The sequence below is a fragment of the Pipra filicauda genome, unplaced genomic scaffold (genome assembly GCF_003945595.2).
Source record: "Pipra filicauda isolate LSUMZ 115617 unplaced genomic scaffold, ASM394559v2 scaffold499_size419610_pilon, whole genome shotgun sequence".
Taxonomy (NCBI): domain Eukaryota; kingdom Metazoa; phylum Chordata; class Aves; order Passeriformes; family Pipridae; genus Pipra; species Pipra filicauda.
Window position 1 is genome coordinate 131,010 of NW_024104641.1, and position 26,877 is coordinate 157,886.

Consider the following 26,877-nt stretch of genomic DNA (forward strand, 5'->3'; position numbering starts at 1 on the left):
AGACTTTCTAACCAGGCACACAAAGCTCGTTTTGCATGATTTCCAGTGTCACACTCTTGCCACTGTGAGATAGAAATAAACTTTCTGCTTGAATTGTAGAAAATGACACATGACTCACCTTGCGTGTTCAAGCCCCCCAGTTTCCTCTCTGCCAAGGTGAACTCCCTTCAGATATCTTCCCACATTCATGGACCACACCGACAGCCTTTCCCCAGCTTATGAGATATGCACAAGCGACATGTCTCCTGTTCCTGTAGTGATCCCCTGTCATAGGAGAGAGACTGGGCTGGGGAACACTTCCTCTCCTTGGGGAAACTGCAACAGAAATTTCTGGTTTTTCTGGTTTTTGAGAATGCCAACAGCTTCATGGCAAACTTGCCACCTTCACTGCTCTACTGAGGTCACAGGCAAAAGACCAGTGTTTCTCAGTCACTCAAATTTCTAAGTCTGCTTTCCTTTACCCAGCAGGGAACATGAAGCACTCTGTTACATTTACAATCTCCTAATCTGCCACACTTTGCCCTGTTTTACCATTGAATGCATAGCTGGCATCCAGTCTGACAGAAAATGCTCCCTTGTTGAAGATGATCAGAAAAAGCCAAAAGAGAATTTATGCACTTCGGTACCTAAGATCACTTTTTTTTATTAAAAATGAAACAATTTTTCTCTATGTAGGGCCATTTTTCTATATTAAAGAGGAAATAATTTTCATCTAGCTTTGCATGGAATGGTGAACATGAACAATAAGAGAGACAAGGAAGTAACAGCCCAGTTCTCTCAGAGGAACACCGCTGACTCTGTAACTGAGAGGCAGGGTTTGCAGAGATGTGGTAGCTTGTACAAGACAGACTGCCATAGCTGCAGAAACAGGCTTGGGGTACTTGAGCCTCTGCAAATGCGCCAGCCTACAACACAGTGTACAAGCTGGGTACAGGGAGAAAGGTACTGCTTAATTTAATTATGGTAGTTGATTAAGCAAGTTATGAGTTAAATGTAATTATCACTTCAGGAGCAGTGGGTGGATGCTAAGCCAAGAGAAAGACAAGGTTTATTTCTGTGGTGCAAGAGAGGAGTGGTACAGGTCATCTCTGGCTGGATAACAAGGAAGGGTTAATTGAGGTGAACTGAAAACTGTTGGTGAGGTCTCTCTCTGCTTTTTTTGTCTTGAGACAGTCATGTTCTGAAGGGTTTTGTGGTCATCCTCAGGACCCTGACCCAGAGAAGGTAAAACAGTTTCTCTCATTGGAGGAGAGGTCTAATGGAGAGGGTTCTGTATTCCTCCTCTACACTGGGTTGTCTATTCTTGGCCATTTAGTCAGCCTGCAGCTTAAGTTTCAATGAGCCTCAGTCAATCCCTGCCTGTGCAGCAGCTCATTTCTAAGTGTGGAGATGATTTCACTGTGGGTGCTGTGGGGCAAAGTCTTCTTCATTGTGTTTGCCCACGGCCTCAGCCTTTCCTTCTTGGGTATCTTTCATTTTGAGGCAGACCTGAGCAACTTAGGAAAAAGCACAGTGAAAACTAAGAAACTGCCACATTTAGTGGTGGCCTAAGGGGGTGCTGGTGTCTAACAGGGGAGACACTGGTGCCTTTGGATGTGGAGGACTGATGTTCCTGGAAACCATGGAGAAGACATCTATGAGGAGCAGCCCTGTGAGTGATGACAGGTCACCTTCTCTAAAAGTCACTTAAAGACCAAAAGTCAGTTCCTGGTTAAATGCCAGCACCCGGCGAAGGGGTGAGCAGTTTCTGTGTGCTGGCACTTTGGCTTCCTTGACCTCACCATTTCCCAGGGGCAAAGAGAGAGTAGACCTACACAGCTGTGGTCTGTCTCCCTTGGGCTCCTCTCTGGGCATGACAGCCAAGCCTGGTGCCAGACACCCCACATGGCATGTCTGGGAGTTGGGGCTGGAAGAACAGGGTGCAATGCAAGGTGCGTGGTCTTGAAAAACCTCGCATGCTGACTGGTCTCTAGGAAAAAGTCAAACACGCCAAGGGTGTCACCAACCCATCTCACATCCAAGGGAAGGGTTCAGCTCGCTAGCTCCCATGTAGCACCAGTGCCTGGACTGTGGCAGGATGCTGGTGGCTGGGAAGGACTGGCTCTGCCTGCCCATGGCAGGACAGCCATACTGCTGGACTGTTGGCACGTTCTGCATCCCAGCCCCGTGCTGGCGGAGAGACCATTAATAAGACTTTCCAGCCTGTCACTTCCATGCTGAATCCTTTGAAAGCTGCACTCCTCTGGGCCCATTAGAGGGAGGAACTGTCTCTGTTGAAACATATGGGGCTGTCAGGCTCTGTCTGTTGCTCTGAAAGCTGCCGCCGCTCTGGCTGTTAGCTGACGGGGGTGGGTAGCGGCCGTCTTGAGGAGGCTGTGATGAGGATGGGGGCTTGGTAAGGGGCTGGGGGAAGATGGCAGGTGAGCTGGGAGGGAGGCTGGTAAACAGTGTGCTGGTAGTGTACTGGTAGCTGATGGGCTGCTGTAGGACACTGGGATGCTGGTCAGCTCAAAGGGAATCTGGCATGTTATGGGCTTGATAGGGGGAAGAGGACAACGGAGTAAGCTGAGTGATGAATATCAGGTAGGCATGTAGGGGTAGGCTGAGGCGGCAGGAGATATGCCTGACAGCAGAGTTGTTTGGGCTTGTCTGGGGAAGGAGAGGATGGCAGCAGTGCTGGGTGACTCAATGGGGACACTGGAAAAGGGAGACTTTGGAAAGTATCATGCAGTCACATGGTGCTGGAGTTTCTTATTAACCAGCACACCCGCCCCTCAGCTCCATTTGTAGAGACTGAAGAGGATTTAATGGAGTCACTTGACTTTTTGCTCTGAAATATTCATAGGTTTTAGCAGTCCATTTCATGCTCACCTCCTTCTCCATTAGTGAGCATCGAAGAGGGACTGGGTGGAAAGTAGGCTGCTGTGGTGCTGGGGAGACAGATAAAGAGACCTGTGCCTCTGACCAGGGACCACTGGGAAGCGACCCGCCCCTGGGCTGCTCCCTGTCCCTCTCAGTAGGTCTGCAAAATGACTTGAAATGAGCCCTGGGCAGCATGCACAAGGTGGTGATTAATACAGTGGGAAAGGAAGGAAACCAATTAAGTAGACAGTGCTGTGTGGAGCTGCTGCCCCCAACCCTGTCACACAGATAAACCCTTGCCTGTCTCCCTGCCCATCTTCATAATTTGCAAGGCCAGGAGCTCTGTAAGAATTGCACAGGCTGACAAAAATGCCTGGAGGCAATTAGTTTCCTCTTTGCCTTAGCACTAATGCTGTGCTAGGATACAGGGAAAGTCCAGAGCTTCAGTGAGACAGTACAGAAGCATGCTGGATTTTGGATGCTCTGTCTGCAGTACTTGACACAGCAAGGATTCGGCTGGGAAGTGTGAAGGAAGGGTGTAATAAATAGTGCCATTTCACTCTGCTGTATGAAATGTCCCAGAAGATCAAGGCAGGCGGGATATCGGAACATTTTCCAAACCTGTTGGATTCCTGTTAAATCAGACCTCTAATAGTCTAACTAACTGATATGGCCCCATCAAAGTCTAGAACGAAATAAGATTCTAGTGAAAATTGTCCCTGCCCAGGGCACGGGAGTTGGAACTAGACAATCTTTAAAATCTCTTCCATCCCAAGCCATTCTATGATTCAGTGATTTTGGAGGTGGAGAGAAATACAAGTGTCTCTGCTCCAGAGTCAAACCTTTTGTGTGTCTGTGTAGCAGTCACATGCCTAAAGCTTGTAGCTGAAAGTCATAAATAAATTTTTATCAAAGACTCCATGGACAAGAGTAAGGCCTGGATAATGCCCTATGAGAACAGTCTGGTCTTACACCAGTGATAGATATCACAGCAAAAAGTACAAGAGATCACAGAATCACGGAATATGCCAAGTTGGAAGGGATCCACAAGGATCATCAAGTCCAACTCCTGGCCCTGCACAGGTCCAATCCCCAAGAATCATACTACGTGCCTGAGAGTATCATCCAAACACTTCTTGAACTCTGTCAGGCTTGGTGCTGTGACCACTTCCCTGGGGATCCTGTTCCAGTGCCGAACCACCCTCTGAGTGACGAACCTCTTTCTAATCTCTGGATTTTGAATAATAATTCACCTTCTGGGCATGAGTTTCTCAACAAGGGGCTCTCAAGTTCACTTGGCTTCTCTCTGCATTGTTACTCTGATGAACAAGAAGAGCAAAATCTTCATGCTAGTGAGTTGTTCATTCTGCATGACAGAAACTGAAAGCAGGATTAGGAGTGTACAAATTGCTGTGGTTCCTCCCTGCTGGATTAAAAACCAAAGCAAAGTCACAGATGCAACAGCACCTATTTATTCTTACTCTCAAAACACTTATCAGGCTGCTTCCCCTTCCCTCCCATGCACACAAACACACACACAAACACACACACACACACACACGTGCTCACGTGTGTCCTGGGAATTAGATGTTTATGCAAGTATTTACAGGATGTTCCACATCTCTCTGAAATGATAATCAGCATGCCCAGAATCGGCTTAATTACTAAGCATTCATCATACGCCCACAGGATCTTTCTCAGCAGCTCCATGCAGCATCTCTATGAATGAGTCTGCATGTTTTTCCTCCACTGCCAAACATGGCTCACAATCAAGAGCTTGAGCCCTTACATCTGAGCTGCTGCGTTGTCTGGTTATTTATTTATTTGCAGGAAGGAAGAGACAAGTTTGTAAAGCAGCAGCAGTACATGAGCAGACACAGAGAGTGTCTCAGGGTGAGACTTGGCTGCCTCTGACTTTTTGCAGCACTCCATGCAGGATAGAGAAATGAATGATCCTAGTTTTAAACAAGCCAGATCAGAGGTTTAAACATAGTCTGGTAATTAACTCTCTCTGTAGAAAAGGCACGAATCAAGAATCTAAGGACCAAGAAGTGTGAAACTATGAAGTTTCACATGGGTTGCACCCTGGCACACCCAGGTGCTTAGGAGATGGACACTTCCTGGTTTAGCTGAGGCAGTCAGAGGACTCACTGCTGAGGAAAGAAAAGAAAGCACTTTCTGAGGAGGTGAAGTGCGTTGCTTGTAAGAAAGAGCACCATTCATAGCTGAACACAACTTTTCTGAAGGATCTTCTGGACTGAGACTGTGCACATCTGCAAAGATCATGGTCATGTTTTCACTTTCAGTCAGCAGACTTTATATCAGCCCCACAGCAAACAATCCCTCATGTAACCTCTCAGATGATTTCACAGAAGTGCTAAGCACACGTGGAAGAAAGATTCGGGCTTCCCCTCATCATTCTGTAGTTACCATCTGTTAGCATGACAAGGTCTGGACTCTTCAACTGTAGCTGACTTCCTTTCCTTACTGCTTTTTTGTGGAGCCTGGGGACCCCAGAACTCAGAACCAGGGGTTGGCAGAACCTGTCTCTACTGTGCTTGCCATCACATGCCAAGAAGTCTTCATTTAAAATACAGATCCTGGTGTCAAATATGCCCTGAAACAGAGACATAATCAAACGAGCATTTTGATCTGAAACAGTGGGGAAGATCCCAAATACAGGTTCACTTCTCCATCTAGGCATTTTTACACAAAGGAGGTGTGAACCTTCTTCTCTGTTCATACAGGAAAATTCTAAAATGGCCAGAAAACATTTTGCCAAATCCTCCACATGCCAATTTATTAGCTCAGACCCTTTTTATAAACAGATTTTGTTCACACAGGCACTTGGCTGTTGATTGCCATCACAAGTAAATAAGGAACTCCATGAGCATTTGGGTTCCCAAGTAGCTGGTCAGCTCTAGCTATTCAAGTTTGTTGTTAGCAATGCCAAGACTTAAAGACTGTCTTACATTGCTGGTGAAGCCTCTAGACCTCAGAAATCTGCCATCCTTATCATCACAGCATTTCTATCACATTGCACTCAGGAACTGTCAGTACTGTTATCAGTATTATCCTCACAACCCCTGGAGCACCATGCAAAGGATGATTATGACAACACAGGGCTGTGAAGGCTTAGACCCTCCAGACATTTTGCAATATCTACCTCCTGATTGGGCAGCAGGACTTTGATGCTTGCCCAGGGGCACGGGAAGAGGCTGTGGCAGAGCACACAACTGAGCTCCTCTCAGGATTTCGGGCAGATCAGATCGGTAACTACTCTGCTCCAAAGTATTGATTCTGCAGGGAATGGGATGGGAATATAACATACCTTTAAGCCTTGTTAAAAATACATGCCATGAAGACAGCTGTCTTCTCAGGCTAAAATTGTCTCCAGGGATGATCTCTGGGGAATGCCTGTGTAAGCAAAATACCCATCAGGGAAAAGGCTTCTTGGGGCCCTCTCTGTAGGTGAATGCTCTGCTAAGTGAAATGCCTTGGGAGAGCACGTACCCGCTCGATGTGCTGCTGCCTCTGTCTTTCCCCAAATAGCGCATCCCGTGCTCGTGGCTCTGAATACGCTTGTTGTAGTCACAGAAAAGTCTGCACGTGTATGTTAAGAATTTCTTTTAGTTCATCTATATTAAGCTTGTGAAACCAAATTTTAAACTAGAAACACCTTTTTAGCTCACTCAGCTGCTCTGCGCCAGCTGAGCTGTGCACAGAGCCATGGCACTGCACGTGAGCACCGTCAGTCACCCCTTACACTTCTGTTGATATCCAGGTTTAAATGCTACTGTCATTCAACCGGCAGTACAGTGATGGTCACCTGCACTGGGTAGCCTTTGTCATATGGTGACTAAGTAGCTGGTGTGATAGGAAAAGAAAATGAGGATTTTAGGAGGTCTTGACATAAGGAAGGCAAAGCACTACTGAATAAGTGACTGGGGGTGGACAGCAGCAACCCATAGCACTGAAGGTTTTGGAGATGGGGCAGCCAGAGAACCTTGCAGCCTGCATGGCAGCCACAGCAAAGCATCCCTGTGCTGCTCAAAACAGATCAGCCCTGCTTTCTGACGCTGCTGAGGTTGCTGGAGGAGAAAATTAGATTTGCCCTTTTGTTCAGCCAGCCTCACGGAAAGCCTTGCTCAGTGGCTGGATAAAAAGCAGAACCTGCTCATGGTGCATGCATTTGGGTGTTGGCTCAGTTGAGAGGGACCCCGAGAGCTGTACCTTCTCCTTTCACAGCTGGCTCTGTGCCTCATGCTGGGGTAGAGGCTGCATCCCCACCACAGAGACATCAGCCTCCCTCAACAACTATCTCTGCTGCCCTACTTGTGATGCAGAAAGCCATAAATGATGGCAGAGATCCCTGGGACCTGTGCTTTGCTAAACATGGCTCAAGACCCATGATGCATGTGTGTGCTTCCTTAGGTGACTGCAGATGCCTCCCAGATATGCCCTGCCCTTGTCCCATTTTCATCCCACCAGGGAATACCATGGCACATCCTGACGACAGGCAGCTAAAGAAGGGGGCAGAGTGCCCTCCTTTCCTCACACTAACCATACTGTATTCTGGCTGGTCATCTCAAAGGCAGCTCCTGTAACATTTTCTCTCTGAAAGGCAGTGATGCTGGAGCAGCATTCACATTTATGTTCCCATAAAATATTTTTTCCATAAAACACTTTTTTCATAAACGGTGGGACAGATTGGAATCTGACACGTTCAGCTGTCGCTGGATGAAGGGAAGAGCAGAAGTGACAGGAAATTTTTAGGAGAACTATATTAAACTCTGTGTAGGATTTTGATTTAGTAGTAACAGTAACATGAAATTTGAGCTGATATTCCATTATCCTGTTTGCAGTGCACTCTAATAGCATCTCCATTCATGAAACAGTTCAGCTCCTGTCCTTTAGTGTTGATCTATTTGTTTTGCTCTAGAGCAGGTTCCAAACACATTGAATTTGCCTTCCTGCATACTTATGTGTATAGGAAAGAGACAACACCTTTCCAAGCTGCCAGCCTTATATTTGCGTGTTGGATCCTGAAAATGGATCCTCCCAACAGTATGTTATTTCATATGGGTGACCCTCTGCAAAAGTCTTTGTGAACACTTGGTCAGATGTATTTCTTCTCCCATCTTCTGGAGTAGTGGAGTGCAATGTGAGAAGATAGGCAACCGAAATGAGAGAAAATACAAAAAACTGGGCTAGGAAAGGGAGGGGGCTGAGGAGGGAAACTCATTTTCTATTTCCATCTGACCAGGTCCCAGTGACCCATTACAAGTGCGTGACTTGCCTGGTTTTGCAGAAATCACGGTATGCAGTCTCACTGGAGGGTTGCAATGCCTCTCCCACTAAGCCTGTCTCGAACTGGAAATCTTTTGTTCCTTTTGGCTCTGCACTCGCAGAGTCAGGCTGTACAGCCAGCACCCAGGCAACTGTGGAGCATCTACCAGTGCACAGGCATAGGTGCCATGTTCTCCTCGCCTGTATTCCTGAAATTTTCATCCCTTCTTGTTGGAATTTATAATAATGGGTCTCACTCTTTACTGATATTTTCTTAGGACGTCTGCAAGGTGAATGCAAAGTGCTATCAAATCCCAAGGGTATAATTTTTCCCCTACTTTCTGATGGCATTATAGATAAATCACGCTTTACAGTGAGTTCAGCCCGATTTGTCTCCCTTCCCTACTCCTTTCCTATCAGATACTGAAATGCCTCAACCTCCTTCCCTTGTCTCCCAGCTCTTGCAAGCTGTGCAGCTTCTTGCAGACAGCCTCTTTCTACACCACTGTTGAGTTACTAAGCAGCGAGATAAAAGGTTCTCACCTTCATAAATAATCAATGTGGGCCAAATGGCTTGTGCTTGCTCAACAAACTCATGCATAAGAAACAGAAATGGAAGAGACAAACACTAACCCTGCAAGGAAATTAACTACCTAACACCAATAAAGGTGGAAAAGAGATTCAAATAACAGAGAAGCAAGAGAATAAGAGTAGAAAACAGGAGAGTTGAGCACTTCTTTCATCTGTCCATGAAGTGTCTGGAGACTGGTTTTGATTTAGCTAATTTGCTCATTACAAGGAATTTAGTAGAGCGGCCTGGTACCTGCCAGCACGCTGCAGCTCCTAAGTGAGGCTCAGCCACTGCCAATGCCTCTGACAGGTTTGCCCACGGTCATTTGCTGGCATTGGAGGGATGCAGATGTGCAACCAGCATCAGAGGGACCAGTGAGCCTAGCATCAGGGGTCCTGTTGCAAACACAGGGTATGCACAGAACACTCACAGCCCAGGCAGTCTTTCTTGGGGGCTGCTGAATAAAGGGCAGCTCAGCTAAATGGGCTGTCCCACAAAATAAATTTCTAGGGTAAGATTGCCATTATGGAACAGCATGACTTCAAGCCTCCAGAGCAGATGCCACATATTATACCTGTCCTTTGCCTCTGTGGCATCTGTCAAACACAGAGTCCCACCACTATATGACACGGGTGAATCCCTTCTGTTTGATAGATTCTACGTCTGATAACTCTGCCATGGGAGAGGAGCTCACTAGCAGACACATTGGTGTTGGCATATCAATGCTGATTTTCACCACATGGGTATCTGGCCCTTAAAGAAGGTGTCTGTGCCTAGAACCAAAACTGCACAGTAATCACAGTAGTCTTTTCAGATGACATAGCTGTTGTTGAGCATAAATAGTGTCATTTTGCTATTTCTCTTGGGATTATCCACAGACAATTGTAATGAGCACAGATGTCAACCCCCCCCCCCCCAGTCGTACCTGATTCATCACCGAGTAACCTCTCACACCACGGTGGTGCAATCCTTTTAAAGTGAAGCTTAATCCAGTGCAATGAGTCAGGTCTGGCACAGTTAGCTCAGGAAGTGTCAATAAGGACTTCAGGCAGGTACTAGTTTACCTCTGCTGTTTGTAAGCATTGGACAGAAACTGCTGCCACAATGAGAGTCCCAGGCTGTAGACTTCATACTCCCTAAATTACTGCATTGCTTTGACTGCCTGCATGCACAGCTCGGGCCTGGCTGTCAAGCTTTGTTCCTCAGTCACAGGTGACCCTGAAGTAGGCACGAGGTACAGAAGGATGCACAGAGCAGTGAACAGGTTCCCTCCCCATGACATGCATCTTTTCCCACCCTAACTTACATCTCTTAGGGCAAGAGGGTACAAGACTAAAAAACAATCACATGTCACAGACACAAAGCAGGAGAACACAGTGGCATTGCCAGTGTTTTGGAGATAACAGAATTCAGCAATTCATTAATTTAAATTTCCCAACCGAGGAAGGGGAATATTCCCTCTGGTGTACAAGCAAAATCCATAGTACACAGCCTCTCTCCTCATGTCCCAGTCCAAAACCTCACCTTAGCCTTGATCAGGCCATCCCAGTTTCTCAGACTGCTGCATGAAGCTTAGGATAACATCAGGTTTTGGCCTCCAGAGTAGTGATGAGTTCCTACTCCTGTTCACCTTCGACACAGTAAAAAACTGTTGCAGATATGAATTAAAAAACGTGGGAGTGAGGACAGCATTAAAGCAAATTCACCCTCTTGCTCTGAACAAATGTTTTCTCAGCTCTAGTATTTATATGAGAGAAAGGAGGATCACTAAAGGGCATGAAGGGAGAGCTCCGAGAGTACAGACAGTGAGCAAGGGAGTGTGCAAGAGCACTGGATTCCTTGGGAAGGAAAATTTCATGCAATGGAGTCAATCTCCTGAGCTTCTCACTGCAATTTTGTCTCATTCAGTGCCTCTTGAAATGAGTTTCCATTTGTCTGTCTGCTGCTAATTTTCCCTCATTTGTCACATGGTAGCCATTGTTAGAGGCACAAAGTGCCTCCAGTGCCTTTTTTTTCCTTTCTTCAGTCACTCTCCTTAGTACCTCTTGGTTTGTTAACTCTGCTATCACTCAGCAGCAATCAGCTGTTGTTAGTCTGATCTGGCTGCCTCAGGATGCCTCATCCCTCTGCTGCCCAAGGACATATCTCTGCCTGGGGTAGTTCTCTGGGGCAGGGGCCAGGGAGATGCTTTAGAGCAGATGAAAACCGTTCACTGCAACTGTTACAGCCCCTTCCCAGAGATGTTTGATATCTTTATTTCCATTTCAATTAGCTAATGAGGGTAACAAAAGCAGAGAAGAAAGACTTTGGACAGCATTGAAAATGCCCCCTGAACTTGTGGTCCTTGCCCTCATGCTGATTCCAGGTTTGCTTGGAGTCAGGAGCTGGCTCTCAGCTGCCAGCTCCTTGCAGAGGTGCTCAGCCAGCTGCACAAGTCCCTATGTCTTCTCCACAGCCCTCTGGTCCCCAAGCACACGAAGAAGTGTGTTTCCCTAGAGAGATGCCCCACAATCATCCTCAAATAAACAGCAGCCCAAGGCCTCGCTTGCTCACCCATCCCTCCTGCAGCCAATTGCTGCCAGATCCCTTGGCAGTAAAAGGCCTGACTGGGCTCCAGTATATGATCTGTCCCTCTAACAGAGCACAGAACAGCTTATGTTGACGGGTACCAGGGCCATGTCAGCTGGAACCCCATCCTGCAGTGTGGGAGGCTTGCCCTGATGCCTGTCAGCAGCTCTACTGTGCCAACAGCTGCCCCAGAAAAACCTTGCAGAAGAGCACCGCACCACTAACAGGAAGAGCAGGTTGCTTCAAGAGCATGGCACCGTGTTCATCCTCACCAGGTGCTGGGGGTGGAAACAGCAGCACTGCTCCTGGCTCCGCCTCAGCCGCAGTGAGAGAGGCTACATGCCATCCTGAGGTACCAGGGGTGCAGCTGGGGCTGGCACTAGCAGCTGCTTCCAGCAATGAACCTCTGCACACCTTTGCTTCTGTGCCACGGAAAAGAGTTTTGATCAGTGGCAGGGGGCTGTGCTGAAGGTATGCAGGGTTCTGCAGTGGAAGGAAGATCTTGGGTTGGGTGAGGTATCAGTCACAGAAAGATGTGGTGAGCCCACCCTGTCCTTCACTAGACAGACAACTGACACACAAGCACTGGTTCTGGGAAGGAAGGGTGTCTTGGCTCTGTTATGCAAAGTGGGATGAATGGCAAGGAGTACCTTTGCAGACTCTTTGGTGCAAGATCCTTGCTTTCTGTGCTGCCGTATCTATTGGCCTGAAAGCAAAATAACTTCTCTCATAATAACATGCATCTTTGGGTCCTGGCTCTGCCACTTGTCTGCAGTGGGAACTAGACCCTTTTTCCCCATGAAAATTTCAATACTAGACAAAGTGCATGGCTTCAGTGCTGGAAGGGAACATACAAATATCAGGGCAAAAATATAATGGGACTCAATTCAGGTGTCTAGAGGAAACAAGCCTGCAGAAATATCAGAGCTATATGTGATCATGTAGGGTGGAATGCAGGGCCAGGACTGGAAGACAGATGCACTGTGAGGGACTGAAATTCTTCTGGATTCCTGCACTTGTGTCAAGTGTCTTGTGCATCCCCACTGACCCTCTGTGTGTGTGGCACCCTCAAGGGGCTCAGATTCTGCGGTGATTTCTCCATCTGGGAGGACCAGGTTGCAAACTGGGTTGCAAGCTAAAAAAACAGCCTTAGAGGCTGGGCTCCAAGAGATGGAAAATCCAGATCCATATGTTGAGCTTTCAGAAGAAGATGGGACCGTCCACTTCTGCCAATGACTTCCACAAACTCTTCCATTTTTAGTACTGCAGCCTGTAACCACAGGTGTCAGGGACTGCAGCCTTCAAGTCAGCCCAGGCAGAAAGCTGGATAAAAAAATTAGCACCCAAGGATGGGGCAGCAGCAGATCAATGCCAAAGTGTGGTTTCCAAACCAAGCCTAAAGTCTTGCTGCCCTCCAGGTCTGTAAAAATTGTGGAGTAGCTTTCATCTGGCAGAGTAGTGTTATTCCTGGTCAGTGTTTTTCATTATTTGTAATAATTTAAAAGACCTAAAATCAGATTTATCACCAAAGTTATTGGAATGTATGACAACTCTCTTATGCATTTCAATTAGCACCTTCCTCTCTGTGATAATGGTTCAAACATTTGTTCCTCTAACTTCCTGGTCATTGCACCATTTTTAAGCTAAACTGGAAAGGCAGCATTTGTGAAAAGAAAGCAGTAAATATTCTACAAACCATACACTATTAAAGTATTAATCACCAGAAAACATTGTGTAAGACTCATATTCTCCAACATGTTTTCAAGTTTTTACAGACACCACACCTGCCATGTGGACAGAATTCATAACACAGATGACAGACCAGTAACAAGGTGTTAGACACAGGCATTTCTTTGGAAACCATTGCAATTTCTGGCTCTCGGACATATCCCATGTCACAACCACTGAAAAATGCCCCCAGTGCTTTTGGGTTGCTTGGGATTGTGTTTTATCATGAGTTGTGACATTTCCATCCTGATTTATATTTGCTTGACCAACCTGGTCTCCTTTTATGAGCAGGTGACCTGCCTAGTGGATGAGGGAAAGGCTGTGGATGTTGTCTACCTGGAATTCAGTAAAGCCTTCAGTACTGTCTCCCACACCATTTTCCTGGAAAAGCTGGCAGCTCATGGGCTGGACAGGTGCAGTCTTTGCTGGGGTAAAAACTGGCTGGTTGGCTGGGCCTGGAGAGTGGTGGTGAATGTGCCACATCCAGTTGGTGGCCGGTCACTAGTGGGGTTCCCCAAGGCTCAGTACTGGGTCCAGTTTTGTTTAATATCTTTATCAACGATCTGGAAGAGGGGATTGAGTGCACCCTCAGTAAGTTTGCAGATGGCAGTAAGGGTGGAAGTGTTGATCTGCTGGAGGGTAGGAAGGCTCTGCAGAGGGACAGGCTGGATTGATGTGCTAAAGCCAACAGTACTAGGTTCAGTAAGGCAAAGTGCTGAGTCCTGCACTTAGGTTGCAACAACCCCATGTAGTGCTGCAGGCCTGGCAAAGAGTGGCTGGAAAGCTGCCTGGCAGAAAAGGACCTGAAGGTGCTGGATCACAGCAGCTGAACACAAGCCAGAGTGTGTCCAGGTGGCCAAGAAGTTCAATGGATCATTAATAGTGGGGCCAGCAGGACTAGGGCAGTGGTTGTCTGTACTTGGCACTGATGAGGCTGCACCTTGAATCCTGTGTTCAATTTTGGGCCTCTCACTGCGAGAAGGACATTAAGGTGTTGGAGTGAGTCCAGAGAAGGGCAATGAAGTTGGTGAAGGATCTAGAGGGTAAGTCATCTAAGTCATCCAAGGAGCAGCTGAGGGAGCTGGGGTTACTTAGCCTGGAAGAAAGGAGGCTCGGGGGAGACCTTATCACCCACTACAACTACTTGAAAGGAGGTTGTAGCCAAGTGGGAGTTGGTCTCTTCTCTCAGGCAACTAGTGCAAGAGGATACAGCCTCAAGCTATGGAAGGGGAGATTCAGGTTCAATATCAGGAAGAATTTTTTCATTGAAAGGGTGGTTAAGCATTGGAATGCACTGCCCTGGGAGATGGTGAAGTCACCATCCTGGAAGTGTTCAAGAATCGACTGGATGTGGCACTTAGTGCTATGGTTTAGTTGACGTGGTTGGACTTGATGGTCTTGGAGGTCTTTTCCAACCTTAACGATTTTGTGCTTCTGTGATAACCCAGCCTGAAATGTCAGATTTTGCAAACTTTTATGAAAAAAAATTCCCTATTACACATCCCACGTATCAAAATAAGGTGTGTCTAAGACAAATATGCTGCCTTGTGTTTCCAGCTGCTGGTGGGCATAAGTGACAAGTCCTGTCAACCTTAATAGTGCCAACAAGTGCACAGCTGTGGCAAATCTGATCTGGTTTTATCCATCAGAGTTTCTCTCTCTAAACCCAGCTCTTTGCCCATTCTGAAAATGCCTGCTTTGGAGAGGAAGTCTATGCTGGATTGCAAGATATTTTTATGGACACATATTTTGCTCTAGCCTTTGAGCACTGTAACCCCTAAAGAATATCCAATTGCAGTTTAGTTGTGTTTGAACATAGTTCTACTGTGAGAAAAGATGAAGAACACAGTCCTCAGAACATCTCATCGCTTTTCTTACTCTTCTGGAAGTTCTGAGTTATGGTAAGTGCTAAGAATTTAGATCCTCATTTACTGGTAGGTCTGCATTAGTGCTAATAATTTCCTATGTACCATTTTCGGTAAGAAGGGGGTACATCTAATAACTGCTGTTACAGACACAAAAAGCTCTTCAGGGTAGTAAAAGCAGGAATTAATGTTAATGAGTCTGCTGTTAGCAAGCAGTACTATTGGTGTTATGCTCACGCCTCACCAAATGCAAAGCTTCAATTTGTTAAGCAGATGCCAGTGTTAACGGCCAAATTCCCTTCCCATGGATAAGTTAGTGTTAGTTAAATGTACCATTAAAAATAACCATTTAAAATGTTAATGAAAAGAGAGGTTGTGCTTGACAGGGTTTATCCCGTCTTCTTTTTAGCCTCAGCTTTGAGGTGGTGGAGGTGAAAAGGCAAGGACAGCTTTTCCAGGTGTGTTCAGAGCAGACACCGAGGTGGAGCCCTGGCAGTGCTTGGTGTCATTCATGTACAGCATCACAAACCTGGTCTGTTTCCACCTCAGCAATCAGCCAACAAAGCTCAGTACGGACTTTAATATCCATACAGCACAGTGATACTCCCCCTCCCTGGGACTCCCCCCAGCAGCTCTGCCGGTGTTTCTCCATGCTCTGCTCCCTGACTCTCCCAGCACCATGGAAAAGAATGATGGTGATGGAGGAGGGTTTATAATCCATCGCTTCTCTTCTGTCTCAAATAGCAAAGGTGTGGTAGGGGCTAGTCACGTTCATATTCACCATCCTGCTTGCCCCTAGTGCTCAATGATAGATCAGGTTTTATTTAATTTCATGCAATTTAAGAAACAAGTCTGTACTCTACTGAAAACAAGGCTTTCATTGTCCTATGTGTTATGTTCTAGAAACAAAATTAGATAAAACTTTTCATAGACTATACCCCTCTTTTGTATGTAGGTCTCGAGTCTTTACCCCAGTGAAATAGGCAACAGCGGAGAAGGTGGAAGGCGACACAGAGGCAGTGAAGGTACCACACAGGTGCTGGGCAGAGCAGACCCAGCAATAAGAAGACCTGGTTTGTCACACTCCAGCAGTGTGCAAGGACAAGACCACCTCCCTCACAGAGTTGCAGGCAGTCTCTCTGCTGTCCAAGCTGAGCCCAGCCACGTGCAGCCTTGTGCTGCTGCTGCTCTGGTGTTGGGTGCAGACACATGCTGCCCTGTTCCCTGCTGGGCTCCACCCTTGGGCTGCCCCAGCCCTGTCACACTGCTGCCCTGTGCCACCTGTGGTTCTCCCACTGGGACAAGGACAGTGATGCCAGGCTGTGACAGCCAGATGACACTTACATTCTGGAGAGACACCACCATTGGAGTTATCTGGCTGTAGATGACCTGGGTTCTCCAACCCTCACATTTAAAAAGCCCAGGTGCTCCTTTTAACAGGTTTTCTGGATCCCAATTCTTGGTTTCTTCATCCCCTTGGCTGTGTTTCCTTGAAAACTTGCCTGGGCTACTCTGCTGCCCCTTCCTTCCCGCTCCCTTTCTTCTAACCTATTCCCTTCATGCCTGCTTGTGCCTGTGGTACTAGACTTCTGCCCTTATTCCCCTTGTCCTGGCTGCCCTCACTTCAAGCCCCAGGCCCTCTCCATTCCCCTGTCTCCCCACTCCCTCTTTGATATAAAATCTTGCCTCCAGTTCTGTGTCCTGCTGTTTTCTTGGCCAGTTATTTCCCACCTCCTTCCCCACCACCCTCCTCCTCTGTCTCCACCACCTCCGCCATCGCGCTCTGTATTTTGGTGCTCCTGTCCTGTGCTTGCCTATGCAGCTCAGCCTCAGCCCATCCCTTCCACCAGCTTCCTTGTTCTTCCCCTCTTGAGACTGCAACCCTGATCTCAGCCTCTATCTGCACATACACGCACAATCATGCTATTTAATTAAAAAAAAAAAAAAAAAGATTTTTTGCAGGAGCCAAAGGCAAGTGCTGACTTCAGGGCTGGGCACTGCAGTTTTCACCCATGGCTCCTCCCCTCCACTCCCCTCCCTTACCTCCCCTTCCCTCCCCCACCCTGGCAGCCCCAAATCACACCTATTTACAGCCAGCCTGCTCCCTTCACCCCCAGACACTGCACTGCAGGGGCCAGTCTGCTGGGGGTGACCCAGGACCCTCAGTCCCACGGCACTGGGCCCTGCCTCTCTTGCAGCCCTGTACCACCTTGCCCCTCCAAGAAAAGTGAAGGAAGGGGCAGCCTGGCCCACATTTCCCAGGTGGGCTGTGAACTCATCACTAGACATGATCAGAGAGGAGGAAAGCCAGAATATGCAAGGAAGGGAGGGGAAATCAGGAAACAGTACCTCCTTTTCACGTTTATTTAATTTTTGTATTTTTTTGTATTTTTTTTTTAAGATCACAGAAGAGCAGAGCATTCATACATGTAAAGAAACAGAAACGAGATAACAGAAGTTAAATACATTGAGAAAAGAAAAAATAAAAAGCTTCTTTTTTTTTTTCCATCACTGGGTTTTGTTCATTCATTTGTTGGGTTGTTTAGTTTTTTTGATCGGTTCTTTTACACACACACTTGCGCTTTTAAAATTTTCTTTCACAGAGCTAGTTTCAAAAACAAACCAATGGCAAAAAATTAAATGGCCATTTTCTCGTTTCATTAAAGAGAAGTTCAGCTCATGTCTACAGTGCTGGGGAAAAATATATATAAAGATATAGATATATATATATATTTATATGTATATAACACTGTTAATGAGGAGAGTTCTAACCACCCCACCGTGTAGCAAGAAGAAGGGACTGGCCTTCATTCTCAAGGTCTAGAGGATGAATCTTGGCTCCAGCTGGGAAAGCTGAATGACTGTGGGAGGTGATGGTGGCACTGAGGAGGCAGGTTCCCGCTCTTTGCCTCCTCCTCCCTTTCCAGGCACACACAGGTGCTCCTATATGCACAGGCACAGGCACACACACACACTTTCTCCTGGTTTCCTCAGGAGGTCACCAGTAGCTGTGTGGGTTACAGACAGAGCCAGGCCAGGAGCAAGTGGATGAGTGCCTGTCTGGCCGTGTGTGTGATGGAGAGTGTGGGAAAAGAGAGCGTCTGTATGGTAGCCGTGAGGACTACTGCGGCATGTGCGCGGTGGAGCTCGCGGGGGTGTGCGTACGCGCCTGTGCGTGGCCAAATGGGGAGCAAATGTCATAATTTTGGAGGACGGCCCTGCCTGGGAGGTGTTCCCCTCCCTGCTTGGCTCCTAGGTAGCCCTTGCTCCTTGTCTCCATCCATGGCCCTATGTTATGTACAGAAACATCCACATGCCTTTTCTCAGGACACGGTTGGAGCCACTGTGGTGTCACACTGTATCACTCGTGAGGCCCATTGCAGCACAGTGAGCATGCCCTGCGAGGCCAGGAGGGAGCTTCTGATGCACTGTGAGCATAGCAAGAGAAGGAAGGGCCTGCCCTACCTGGGAATGGCCCTTCTGGGATGCAGTGTCTGTCCCTTCCTCAGCCATGCTACCCAAGGAGCCCTGCTGCTTATGCAGCCCTATCACCTGCACTGCAGTCATGTCCTCCTGACTGTCACTGCCCCTTCCTCCTCCGCTGCCTGGGCACTTCTACAAGGCTTGCAGGGCAGTCTGAGTTGCTGTGGCACCAGTTAACCTGAGCCTGCAGCAAATGAAGGACGCTTTGCTTCCCACCTGCCTGGGCTAATCAGATCTGCTCCTCTTTCCCAAGCCCTGCCTTGGTAGGTCTCCTTCCTCATACACATCAACCCAAGCCACAGAGGTACAGAGGACCATACCAACATATCCTAACCAAGATGAGTTCTGCTTTCCTGTTACGGTGAGTGAACCAACAACCAAACACCATATATTGCCCTAATGGGAGCCAACCATCAAGCAAAATTTTGGGGGCCTGTGGGAGTTTCCCAATTATCATTCTAGCATGTTACAAGAAGGAAAAGTGAAAGAGGTTTTAATGGTGTGACACAGCTTCTTAGTCAGCAGGAGTCATGCAGTCAAAAAAACCCATCTTCTGGGCATCGCACTGGAAATGAAGCCACTCTAAGATTAGTGTTGAGAGGCCATGGTCTCCTCACTGGTGAACCTGAGAGTTCTGTGCATGGACGACGGACAGCACTCATCCCTACCCTTTTTCACTGGCACCACATCTTGGAAATTACCATCCAGTTTCTCCATCACTTCTCTGCCTGAAGTTTTCCTCTTCCCATAGAACAGTTTGCTCCCAGCATCCCTAAATCATGAAGTTTTGTGTACTTGAGTCAGAGAAGCAGTAAGATTGTGCACCATCAGGAGAGAGAGAGAGAGAGAGAGAGAGAACTGCTCACTCCTCTAGCACCACCTCTGTCGGACTGTCTTGGTCAGCCATCCTCTGTGTCACTTGCTATGTCACATCAAGCACCATCAGCATTTGGGCTGCAGGTCAGTGTGCTTGGAGGAGAGGAAGCAGAGGTGTGAGAGGGGTTGGGAGGAGAAGAGCTTTTTCCCTGTGCCTGCAGATTCCCTCATCAGGAAAGGGTGAAGCGATGAAACACTGCACAAAGATTGAGCTGAAACATCACCTGGTGGTGGGGCTGTGAAGGACTCTAGCATAACTCCTCTGACTTCCCAGATCTTCTTCCCCAAAAGCTCTTGTACCATTGGGACTCACTGCTGCTCCCCCAAATTCCTTCCAGATGTGTAGCTACCACTCAGTCTGGAGCCCATGCGGCTATTGACGGTGACTTTGTCCATGCTGTGTGCTTGGACTTTCAAAATGGGGTTGCTTAGACAGGTGGCCTGGGGGCATGGTCTGGATGCACCTGGAGCTAAGAAGAGCTGGTGGGGTTTGGATATACTTTGACCAAAAGTGGGGCAAGCAGCACTACACAAGAGATCTGCCCAAGTGGTGAACAGTCAGTGGCGTGAGAAAGATGTGCGGACAAAGACTAACTCTTGACACAATGCATGTCACCAATGAAATCTTCATGAATGGCACGTTAACATGCACTCGGTGCTAGCATGGGGCGACACAACTTCACTGGAGAAGAAAGCAGTGGGGAGAGGAGGGGGGTGCATCACTGAGCAACATGCCCCCAAGCTACGGGGCTACAGACAAACAAAAATGAACACAACTGCCAAGATACAGGTGTCGGCTGGAGCATCCCATGTTGCCCTTCCCAGCCGTTCAGAGACAGGCGTTTGCTTCGTTTTCCATCTGACCAGGCACACGCTCCAAGCAACATGCTACAATCATGCATGGAGTTCATGTGGCTTGGAGTGGCTACACTTCCCCTGTCCAGTTCCTTTCAGAAAGACTTGCCTTCACCCCTCCTCTCAGTCATCCGAAAAGGGTTAGAAATCTGCTAGCAAGTATGGGGCCATATATTAAATCTAAGTTTTTGTTCCTCTGCTTGGACATTACCAGGCATCTCATGTAGTTCTTGTAATATTTACAAACAAGTTGAAGAAATACAATTTTTTCTTTTTTTTTCTTTTTCATTTTGTTCATTTCTCTTTTTATAACACTAAATGTTAAATCTCCATCAATCAAACACAATTACACTGACAAGCTCAAGGAACTGGTGTCCCATTCCAAACTCCCATCTTTCCTGGTCCTCAACCAGCTGAGAGGCAGCAGGAAGTAAGAGCCCAGCTTTTTGGGAGGGAATGGGAAAGATAGCAACATGAAAGCAGAGAATAGATGAAAAGCAGAAACAATTTCAGAGAAAAGGGACTGAGACATGAGAAAAACCTTTGCAACATCTCTGTCAGAGGGTGGAGTGGAGAAAGGGATTGAGAAAAAAGCATTTGACCTAGCCTCACCATTTGACATATGCTTTGAGCAATCACTGCCCGAGTTCAGGAGAAATTGGGGGATGTTTACAGCATCCTGTGATGCACACTGCAGCTCACAGGATTGGATTCTAGGAGTAAATCAAGCTCCAGCCTACCCACGACACTCCCACCCCTACTAGGAACAGACATTGCCAGGAGCGGGGTTCCCAGCACTGCTGCAGACAACAGGCATACTTGTTATTGGTGGCTTGTCTCAGACAGGTCTGCAAATAATTGGCTTTAACCCTATTTCACGGCCATGCAACAGAGGCAAAGATCTGCCAAGGGCCTGCATGAAAGACCAGATCCCTCACACACAGCACCGGGGCTGTGTCCACTTTCCCCAGCTAACAGGCAGGTGGCTTCAAAAAATGGATGTTCTGCTTTTAGTGAGATATTTCCCTTTAACCATAAGCCTCTGTGCCTTGACATCTAAAAAATATCCCCTCAAAACTCCTTCAAACCAAAACAGGTGTGAGACAATGAAGTATTAGGACTTGTGACCACCACCACACCATAGGGCTCTGATGTGTGTGATCCCAGTGCCTAGGAGTGATCCCACAGTGACAAAAACACATGCAGAGGACAACACATGGGACAGACGCTACAACCGCAACCAGGCTGACATCAAAGAACCTAAAGTGGACCTACCCAGCCTTTAGGAACAGCCTGTGACAGCAGGACACAGCAGGCTGCCCACCTTTCACACCAAGCCTGCAACAATAAATCCAGGCATAGGTACAGCCCCAAGAATGAGCAATGTGGTGTTTTCCCTTGTGTCAGTGTGCTCGAAAGGGTGCAGTTCCCAGATCTGGCTTCTAGAAACAGCATCAGCTCGTGGTTGTACCAGGGGAAAGAGGAGCCTTGTAGCAGCAGGAAATCTGGATATGTTACTAAGACACCGAATTACATGACGCTCCTTAAGGGTAGGTACAAGGACTGGGACGTCTGAATGCTCTGAAGGATACAGGGCATTTTCTTCCTGTCTCCAAAGGAGATGCCCAAGTCCCACCAATGACTGCCCTATCTTGGAAGAGGGGAGCCATCCGTGGATGCCTTGAGTGGATTTCAAGCACCAGTTGCCCAGCTTTCCCCTCTTGCACCAAAGCACAAACACCTCCAGGTATGGCTTTGGGGTCTGGAGGAGCATAATTTACCACCATGCAATCCCACAGTAGCTCTGTAGCAACTCTTGTAACGCCCAAACTTCAGCCTCCTGTGTCTTCAATAAATTTCCTCGCTCATTCTGGCTGCCTGTGAGGAGCCCTTGACTGCCTGCTTAATTGCGTGCCTGCTGCTGCCTGGAACAGCTGAGCTCAGCAGCGAGGGGGCAGGGTCAGCAGTGCCGCAGTGCAAGGCGAAAGCATCAGGCTGAGCAGCAGGGAGAAGCCTCATCAGACTGTGCCCCACTCAAGCAAAGATGGGGACGGGCTTGCAGGCAGCAATTTCCCACTTTCCTTCCTGGCAGGGGACCATCCGGTGGGTATCCTCTCCAGCACACTGGAGAGCAGCAAGGCCAAGCAATTTTCCCCTTGCTTTCAAGAGCGTGTAAGTGTGACTGCCTGATGTGCTGCTACTGTGCCAACTTGCAGGGCAAAGACAGAAAAGCAAGCTGGCTTGTGCTTGGAAGCTCAGTGGTGCTGAGCTGTACTGTCATGGGATGGTCACTCGACTTGTGTGGGCTAACTCAAGTTCTTCCTGCACATCTCTCCCCAGAAAAGCAAGTGGCTACCTGATAAACACTGTGTTTCATCATCTTTGCTACTGGGGCTTGTGACTGGCCAGGAGACACAGGAGTCTTCTCCCCACTGCCCCTGCCCACACACATGCACTGCAGCCACTGGAGAGTATGACTGTTGTCTTGCCCTCTCCCCCTGCAGCAGACCTTGTGCTGGTGTGGCAACTTCCAGCCACCACTCAGCATTTTCTCAGCCCTGTTTCTAACAGCCTGTTCTCTCCTTCTCCTCACTTGGGAGCCACAAAGCATCTCCTGTTGGCACCTCTGCATGTGGTTCTGCCATGGGAAGTGTCATGGCAAGCAACAGCACTCTCCAGCAAGACCAGCACCCTTGAGATGAGAAAAGAGAAGAGAAAGGGGAATTGTGCTGCCCACTTCTTTGCTGAACCACTTTAAGCTCCTTCTTTATAAGCCCAGAATTTTGGACCTGAGATTTGTTTTACTTCTTCCATTCACAGGTCTTGGACATTTTCTGACCCAATTTGTTTCAAATGTGGAATTTGCAGTGAGTTTTGTAGTAGCAATGGTGTATAGCACACAAACATGCACACACACACTCACCCTCTCACGCAGCCTACATTTCCTTTTATACCAGGGAGGACAGTAAGAATGAAAACAACAAAACAACAAAAAAGAGTATTGGCTCTATTTTTGCATGACTACCAAAATGGTTAGGAATGACCAGATTGCTGTTTTCATGTTGAGGCATTGCTTCTATGCACACACTATACCTAAAAGGAATGGCTGCTTGCTGATGTCCAAGGTCTCATCACTCACATCCCACCAGCTCAGCCTCCCATTCCCAGGACGAATGGGTGGCTGCACTCTTCAGTCCATAGTACTGTAGGCCAGTCCTGGTTTCTTCTGCTCGTTTGGACAATTGCACATGAGTGCACACCCCCATGCATGTGTGCAAGCACTCATGCATAGCAGGGGCTGCTATGCTGGTACTTAGAGGCTGAGAGCCAGAGAGGTTGCAGGTGGGAGAGAAAAAAAGGGTAGACAAGGGTGCAGACTGACTCTTGCAAGCAAGGTGGCCAGAAGTTAAAAAGCCAGTGAGGATGCTGGAGAGAGGACACCACTGGAATCTGTGTTGCAACTGCCCCTCTCTCCTCACCCCTCTTCTCTGCCTGAGTGATCTCTCTGCATCTTGTCTCACACTTACAAGGCAGGACATTATCTACAGCAGGATGAGCATATGTACACATGGACTGTTCATTTTGCATGCTTAGAGAGAGGAAGAGAAAGAGAGAAAGAGTGAAGACGGAGCGAGAGCCACACATGCACGCACGCACGCACACAGGCATACACAGGAGAAAGAGAAAGACACCTGGTTGAATTGAGGGGGGAGAGGAAGAGGATTTAAAAAAAAAAGAAAAGTAGGCTTTCAGTAGAGTTGACACAGCTTTAGTTCAGGCCAGCAAGGGCGATGTTGCATGAAGGAAGGGACAGGAAAAAAGGTGTTTAGCAAGGGCTGGGTGCACATGAACGCAGGGTGAAGTGAAGAGAGGAAGAGTTCTTCACAGGACACCAGTGTGCAGAGAGCTTCAGGTGACTTGCTCTGGTTCGTGGCTTTTTTTTTTTTCTCTTTTTTTCTTTTCTCTTTTTTTTTTTTTTAATTTGTTTTCAAAAGTATGAACTGGCTGAGCATTAGCTCACAAAAATGACCCAGGGCATCCAAAAAGTTAAATGGCTATAGACACCGAAGCAAAGACCTCTTTCTGCAAAAGAAAGAAAGAGGAGGAAGGAAGGAAGGAAGGTGAGGAAGTATGGAAAAGAGGAAGGAGGAGAGAAAAGAAAAGGGATCTTCTGTTTGATTGGCTTTATGGGTTTTGTTGGATTGTTTACATTGCAGCATCCTCCGGCGACGCGATCCTTGCTGGTGCCCCATTCTCTCCCTTGGTTCGTGTTGCCTCCTAGACAGTCAGTGACTTGACAGCCGGCTTTTCAGGTTTTGGATTAAATGTTGCTGAGTCTTCTTTGCTGTAATTTTTCCTCTCCCCCCTCTTCGCTCCTGAACACACAAAAGTTGTGAAAGAAACAGTCGTCTCTCTCTCTCCCCCCCCCTTTTTTCTCTCTCCCCTCTCTTCGCTCTGTCTCCTGTATAACGCATTTTGTTTTGTGTGTTGTTGTCGTTGTCGTGTTGTTTTTTTAATTATTATTAATATTATTATTTTTAATTCTGATTTGTATTAACATTTGCTGAGTAGGCAGAGCAGGGACGCTGCCAGCAGCCACAGTGGGACGGCCAAACTCATGGAGCCGTTGTCTACTCTCCCTGTGCCGGGTCCTGCAGGGTGTGAGAAGGGAGAGAAAAGAAGACAAGATTACACATGGCTGGGTGAGACAGGGATAACACAGGAACACAACACTTCACTCCTGGGCTGGGGCTGGAGGGCACAGCCGCCTTCCCACTTCAGTGAGCTCCCTCCAGCCCAGGTGCAGGCTGCTGCCTGGCAGCTGCTCAGCATGCTCCTTCCCTCTGTCCAACACTCCAATGGCATGTGGTTTTCCCTAAACAACACTCAGGCTGGAGCAAGCAGGAAGGCTCAATCCCAGCTGCTAACCACATCCCATCCTTTGCTGTGCCTCCAGCTGGGAACTGCTGGCCTTCCAACATGAGAACATGGTTCACACCTTTGCAGACACAGCCCCTAGTCACCAGCTCCACAGCTGCCCGCTCTGCCACCTTCCCAGTGGTGGCCCTGAGATGCCAGGACTCGTTGTAATTGTGTGCAGTGGCCAGTGCCTGTCTGCAGCGAGACACCAGCTCCACAGGAGCTGATTCATCACAGTGGTCTGATCAATAAAACATGGGGCCAACACGCGGACGTCTCCCCTCCCTCATACAGGCTGCACTGCAATTAAGTGTTTCTGAATCGGACAGAAGGCAGGCTTCGCTACTGTGTTTATGGCCCTGTGACGCGACACCTATGGGGTGAGGGTGCAGGGTATGCCAGGGAGGTTGATTTTTCACAAGGGTGGGAAACGAAGTTGCATATGTGTGCATGCGCATCCACAGGCTCTGCCAGAGCGGGCAGGGAGGAGCATGCTGCTGCAGCAACAAATAATACAGCCTCACTCCAGGAATATTAAACGCTAACACTCCTGACATCTTCTCATTCATCCACTCATTTATGAGTCCCCTTTTCTGGATGGCTTTAACGGCAGTGATGCTGTTTTAAATTCACCCTGCAACACCAGTCTCTGGCAGTCTTTTCTTTATAATAGGCAGGGAGATGTACGTGGCTGTGGTTCTGTAAATGCATGCCCACCATGCATATGTGCACATATGGCTACACATATATGTACATTTTTTTATATGTATATGTACACATGCATGCACACACATGTATATGTACGTGCCTGTGTACGTGTGCACATATACATGTAAGTGTATACAAACACACATATGTGTGTATGTGCAGTGTTTTACACAGAAGAGGTGCAGGAAAATGGTGAAGTGTGGAGATGGAGATGAGTTCTTGGAACTGATTGTGCTGTAGAAGACAGAAGTCATGCTTACTACCATGAGAAGCAAATTCTGATATCTAAGGGGTGCCAGAAAAAAAAAAAGGCCCTGTTGAGGAGAGCCCTGTGAGACCAAAGTGCAACTTCCCCTCTCACAACCTGCAGAGTTTATCAGGCGAAGACCCTCACTCTACTGCGTGGTGCACGGGTGCCACAGGCATGCTCAGCAGCACGGTCACTATTAAACTTGAGCTGGTGACTGAAAGGCAGCAAATTGAAGAAGGATATCTTCAGAGCCTCTGAAATTCTTCAGCACTTTCATTTGTCTGATTTCTTCCTAATGTAGCCTGTTACTTACTAGATTAGCTGTTTGTGCCCCAATTCTATTCTTTCATTATTAAGAAAGTATGTGCTGGACTGTGTGGAAAATTTATATTCTGTCTTGGCTCCTTTTTTCTGCTAGTCCATGCACGTCTTTTGTGGCTCGTCACACAAATCCTACCATACTGTTTTTTTACTCCTTTTTTGGGTGACAGGAACTTATTTCCCCCTCTGAGATCAGGAACACGTTTAAACTCAGCTACTACCCTTACCTGACCTATGTTTCAGAGAAAGCATCTTTCACTGTCAAATAATTGTAGGGAGGCTGTTTGGGACCATTTGCATCCCTTATTGTCAGTGAAGAAGTTCCAAAACATGACTTCTCTGGCCCATCAGATAATCAAGAGCACATCAGGCAGTCTGTGTTGCCCACACAAAATCTTCTGCCATCACATTTTTACTCTTTGTCTTAAATACCATTAGTTTTAAATAGTATTTGTTTGAACACATACATTGACATGTATGTAACACATACACACATGGCAGCAATCCTCCTCCTTGTCACTTTTCCAGGGTACCCATACAATCAGAGCAAAGGCATATGCACCGATGGTGGCTTGCAACTC

The 26,877-nt window shown here is 47.5% G+C and overlaps 1 protein-coding gene across 1 annotated transcript in view; it reads right to left on the bottom strand.

Moving 5' to 3' along the window:
- Positions 1-17,224: 17,224 nt before the first annotated feature.
- LOC113999430 (limbic system associated membrane protein) overlaps positions 17,225-26,877 on the bottom strand; it is a gene marked incomplete at its 5' end in the record, with an annotated part of 259,970 nt that continues 250,317 nt past the window's right edge. The window contains one exon of the mRNA XM_039386660.1: positions 17,225-24,749. Coding sequence (XP_039242594.1) covers positions 24,652-24,749 — 98 coding nt within the window. The remainder of the gene's footprint in view (positions 24,750-26,877) is intronic.